Source organism: Notothenia coriiceps, unplaced genomic scaffold (assembly GCF_000735185.1).
Source record: "Notothenia coriiceps isolate Sejong01 unplaced genomic scaffold, NC01 NC01_scaffold00017412, whole genome shotgun sequence".
Lineage (NCBI taxonomy): Eukaryota > Metazoa > Chordata > Actinopteri > Perciformes > Nototheniidae > Notothenia > Notothenia coriiceps.
Window position 1 is genome coordinate 1 of NW_011350113.1, and position 5,786 is coordinate 5,786.

The 5,786-nt window shown below is 37.8% G+C and overlaps 1 protein-coding gene across 1 annotated transcript in view; it reads right to left on the reverse strand.

The window, feature by feature from the left end:
• Positions 1 to 2,290: 2,290 nt before the first annotated feature.
• Positions 2,291 to 5,786, reverse strand: part of LOC104950384 (E3 ubiquitin-protein ligase Itchy-like) — a 27,811-nt gene continuing 24,315 nt past the window's right edge. The window contains exon 23 of the mRNA XM_010776902.1: positions 2,291 to 5,213. Coding sequence (XP_010775204.1) covers positions 5,114 to 5,213 — 100 coding nt within the window. The 3' untranslated portion in view covers positions 2,291 to 5,113. The remainder of the gene's footprint in view (positions 5,214 to 5,786) is intronic.

Consider the following 5,786-nt stretch of genomic DNA (forward strand, 5'->3'; position numbering starts at 1 on the left):
GGACTAAACATTGCTCTTCCACCTGCCTGTCTTGTGAGTTTGCAGTCTTGCAGTTTTGCTCCTGCACCTGTAACATCACTGCCCCTCCACCTGCCATACAGTAGGTTACTAACAAGATTACTTATATAATACAGTGATAGAATACATGTTTAGTATGCTTACTTATATAAAACAGTAGTATTAAACTTACCTTGTGTTTTCACTCTCACTTAAGTCCCTCTCCCTTTGCCATCAATCCAAAATCAGCTGAGCTGCAACATTATACAGACAGGTAATAATCAACATAATCACAAGGACACAATATGGCTCTGCCATAAACACTCACTCTTACACGCACCAAAGTTATATTTATCTAATATTTAACTCCCTCCACCCCCGCATACAATCCCCTCTTCTCTAATTCAACAACGTTGGACAAAATGACATTAAGAGAACGGAATTTACAATTAAAAGGCTGTTCAACGTGTGTTGCTAACTTGATCCGGTATCCTAGCTTTATCTGTTATCTGTAAACGTTCCCTAAATCTACTAATTTAGGGATAATCCACTGACATCCTTTAATACACATGTTAATTTGAATCAGATGTACTGATAATATCCGCAATATAAATCTTTAAACTTCTTCTTACCTTTAAAAGTCCGTCACGAACGGTCTATTATGCTGCAACTCTACAGCTCTGCTAGCCTTGGCGCTAACTTCCGGGGAACGATTGAGAGGCTCCACGATCCGCCATTGCTGTAAAAAAGTGGTCCATTGGAGTGAACGGAGATGACGTAACTCTCAGTCTATACGGCGCTGGGTGTGTGTGGTGCGAAACGGGAGATGTGGTTAATTGAGCGGTTTTGACTTCAATACATACTTTTTCCGAAATATGGTCCCATGGAGGTCCCCCGGAAAGGGAGGGACTTCGCCTCTATTATAATCGGGTGTGCCAAATATTTACTGATTAAGAGTTTGATCTATAAAAAGTCGGAAAATAGTTTAGTTAAAAATTAATAGCTATACGGATCAATGTAAGCTTGGCTACAACACAATATTTTTTTCAATATCCATTTATCTTTCACGATTAATCGTTTAACACTTTCTTAGAAAAATAGTTTGACAATCAATCTATGATCAAAATTGTTTTCCTAATAGGCTACCACGTTTAAAATCATATTCCATTGTTCCAAAAAACACCTGCAGAGAAATTAGATTTACTGTATAGAGACCATATGATACAAGTAGTAGCCTCCAATGTATTTACATTGTTTAAAAATAATCAACTGTCATCATCTGTCATCATCACCACTGTGTGCTTAAGGATCTGATATGTCAAATGATGCTCAGAGAATATTTAGACCCCAATTAGCATATTTATTTTTAAACAAAAAGAGCAGATAATAATTATTGTAATATAAATGCTGATAACCATAAATAATTTTTAAATAAAAAACGTGTTAAATGTGATCTTATACTGTTCACGGTTAACATTTCACATGCTTTTTTATGCCTTGCAACAGCAAAATGCCGTCAAATGCAAGGCAATATGTACACTGTAAAAAAGCATACATTTGGGACTTGCTATTCTTTTGCTTACAGTATGTATACATTCATTGCATGACATTTACCTTCAGATGGACTGGTGGACAGCAGTTGTCATCTCACCTGGCTCCTCCGCTCGACTGGCCCCCTGAAACTAAAACTTCTTCTACCCCTTTTCGGGACGTCTAGCAGGGTAATGACGTTAAAAAGAAATACAAATGATAAGAAATAAGAAAAAGGAATACATAATACTAATTCATATTAAACAGATTAACTCATTGAAGGCACAATGCTTTTTTTAAATTTAATTTATTAAGGTGACAATTTCTATATTACACATCTTTCATGTACATCGGCAATTGAACAGGGAAAAGAAAATATAGTGTTACCATAAACCTCTTATTAAAACCTTTCTTTTTAAAAAAGAACATTTGTTATTGACACCATTTACAACTTGTTTTCATATACAGGAGTGACAGTGGTTTCAGTTGTACATGGAGGGGAAAAAAGGCGGTGAATTATGATATTCACATTTATCTGCCAACTCCCTGGGATTTTTTATTTGTGTTCGACCCAGATCAAAACCTCACTCTGCATCAGGGGTAACAATCTGAGGCAACGTTTCATTATGATACATTCGTTATATTACACTGACTGTGTCTCAGTAGTTGTTATCCATGCTGAAGTGTCATCAGCATATAGCTTTTCCAAACTGGTGCACTATCTCAGAACTCTCGGTTAATCTCTGCCATGACCATTTTGCTAACAAAGGATTTCTGATGCCTGAGAATGGAAATAAGGCTACCTGAAGGCTCATGACAAACACCATCTCACCATCAAGTTGAAACAAAGAGCCCAGGACTAGATTATTCACATACTGAGAAGAAAAGGGAGGGATATTTAGTTTTAAAGTGCTCTGCTATGTCACACCAACACCACCTAAGCTAGGGCTGCACAATTTGGAAAAATACCCACTGGCAATTATATTTTCGATATGATTTGCAAGAACTATAAAAATGGTATTACGATTATCACTAAAAGGCTCCTATTATGCTAATTTCAGGTCCATATGTGTATAGTGTGACTCTACTGGACAAGTTTCAATTCTTTAATGTTCAAAAAGGTTTTCTCATACTGCCTGTGCTGCAGCACCTCTTTTCACCCTCTGTCTGAAACCAGAGCCCTTTCTGCTCTGGTTAGCTGGCTGGCTCGGTTGTGATTGGTCAACAGCTCGTGATACAAGGATGGTGTGGTTTCTTTAAGAGGATCATACTGAACAATCATTTTTATTAATAGGTCTGTAGAATACTGTTAAGGCCGGGATATATTTTCAGCTTCACTTCATTCAGAATATTTTCAAATATGTTGCCTAAACAGAAATGTATATTATTGCGCTTACTGCAATTTGGATATTGCACTAGTCCATATTGTGATTTTAATAAAAATGTGATGAATTGTGCCGCCCTAACCTTTCTATTTAGAGTGTATTTAACTCACTCTAAATGAGCAACAGCACTCCCTGGATCTCTGTGACTGATTAAATGTGTGACGTCAACCTAACCAAACAGATGTTTGCAGTTTCGTTCCACATCTGGAGGTGTCTTTCCGTCACACACTTCTGTTATTACTGGATAGTTATTGAGATCCATAAAGACCACAGTAAGAATTAATACCTGAACACACCATTTTAAAAATTGTTTCAGACATACATTTATAAATCAGTATCTCGGTCGGAAAAAGCAAACTGACATCAGATGGATTTTTACTGTAAATAAGAGGTAAATTATATGTTAAGTGTGGAAGAAAAACTGAAGTTTTAAAAATACCTCATGCATCTTTTTGACAGAGTTTTATTTAAAATTTGTAAGAATGTCATTAAATTGTTCCTGTTCATTTTGTGGTAGGCTGTTGGGCAATACGTTCATCAATCTCCTTCAAATGCTACATATGTTTTTTCTCGCAATTTCTTGTGGAGTTTTGCAAAGAAAGCATTCAAAATATCACTTCAGATTTGATCTAAACTAAAAGAAAAAACAAGATTTGGTTTGACTTGCATTTGGTGTTTTCACTTGCTTTCTAAAAATAATAATTTAAAGTTCTGACACATTAATTGAAGTACTTCATACATATTTTAAAATACTTCATTCCCACTAGATTTTTCAGGACCTTGTCTTTAACAAACCCACCCCGTGAATTAAAATAACCCTCTGAAGCTGATTTTAACACGAATAACTTATAAAATACTCCCAGAATTCTCTATAATCCAAGACTCCCCATTCCCGTCACAGCGTTCAAACTCTTTCCCTATAAAACTAGGGTCAGTTTAAGTTCTGTTGTCCACATTTCCCACTACTTTAAAATAATGGAGGCTCCAACACTTTTCACAATCATTAAGCGATTCACAGATCAAATACTATAGAACACAAAAAAAAGTGATCTAGTTACGCGTGTTAGACATGTTGCAAAAATCTCTTTGCAGCACCAAGATTGTCTGTTATTTAAGCATTAATTTGGGGCACTTTAAAAATAAACAACGACATAGCAATCATTTTATATGGTCACAAAAAAAAATCACTTAAGTCATGAGTGAAAGTGAGAGAGATTTCAGGATGTGATCAAAGTCACCGTTTGTCGTCATTTTAAATGTGGACACGATAAACAATCTTAGGGCAACAACGTCTGCTTTTTGGTGAAAGGGCACAATGAGTACGATTTTTCCAAAATGTACAGATTGTAGAACAATTAATCCTGTCAATCCTCACTTCAGAAGTGTGTGGATCTGGAACAGAGATGTGGATTTTCTCTTATTTTTGCCATTATTTGTCCGTTTGTCGGCAAATTCTACCATACAAATGTAGCGACCAAGGTGCCAGATTGTAGGCATTGATTTAGGAAAAAAACGCAGACATAGTGCCAGGAAAATGTCAACGACGTGCAGAATAAACTTCCTTCCAAAACGAAATTGAATCTGGGGATAGCTCTTATCTGCTAGCGAGCACCGTCACCCTCGTTTAGCTGACTCTAAATGTGTTAAAAAAAATTGTAATTGAACAAATCCTACTCATTGTGCCTTCAACTGTTAAAGAAAAAGCACACCCTCTCAATCTTATCTTAAAATAAACACTTTAAGAATTAAATCACGATCAAAGTCACCGTTGCGAGACTCTACTTTAAGAACCTGTGCCCTTTCTGGTTTTAAGATTTCTACGATGCCCCCCCATTGCTCGCCATTTCATGATGTGAGGCGGGGGAAATCCTGCAGGTTTCATGGAGGGTGCGTTTTCAGGATCCCATGCATAATTTGCCGCACATCCTGAGAGATGGGAGCAGCTTCAGGTTCAGAAGAATACAACATTTTTCAGGTACTTATCGAGAGGCCTGCCGCGAGCAGAGAAGACCATAATCCCAGCTCCGTAGCAACAGCATGCAGGCGACGGTCTCACACACGCACCCGAAGGAGTAGCAAACGAGTGTGTGCGTGCATGCTTGAGTAGAATGAAAACACCCGCTTTTTCTGAAGGGGCTCCCTGATTTGAACACTGTTTTCCTTCAGAGTCCTGCACACTATCAAACGCCTCCTGATTCCTTTCACTCCTGTCCGAAGCCTTCCGTCTCCTCGATGGCAAACAGCAGCTTCTCCTTCATTTGCTCGTAGCTCTTGTATGGCGGCAAGTCCAGTCTGTTGAAGCTGAGAAAATAAAGTAAACAAATAATATATATTAACTGTATATCAGCTTGGCATTGGCCTGATCCCCAGACCAGAGTTCCCGTTAGAATATTCTTTCGCCGGTCAACATGTCCGTTAAAGTTTAAATCTTCCGGACACAATTTGAAAAGTGCAGGTCAAAGGTCTTCTTTGTTATTTATTGAGCTTTAAAACAAATTGATATGATTCGATATTAAACAAACTAATAATGGTAGATTAACTATTCAAAAGTGTACAGTAATTTACAATAACACGGGAATAATAAACGGAGAGCTCTCTTCCTCTCCTGACAGCCCGTCAGTATCATGCAGCTCGCGGATCAGTAATGAGTGACCCGACAGTAAAACTAAACATATCTATAACTAGTTACGGTAGTTTGAGAGGTAATTAAAATAGCTACGTGTGATATTCTAACCTGAAGTGTGTGTTTTGTCCGCTCACCGCTGCATGTGATCATGCAGAGCTGCGTGTCGACTCGTCAGCAGCAGCTGACTATCTCTCTCCCGTCAGGATTAGACTTCACTCGCGTTTAATGTCCATATCAATCAGATCCGC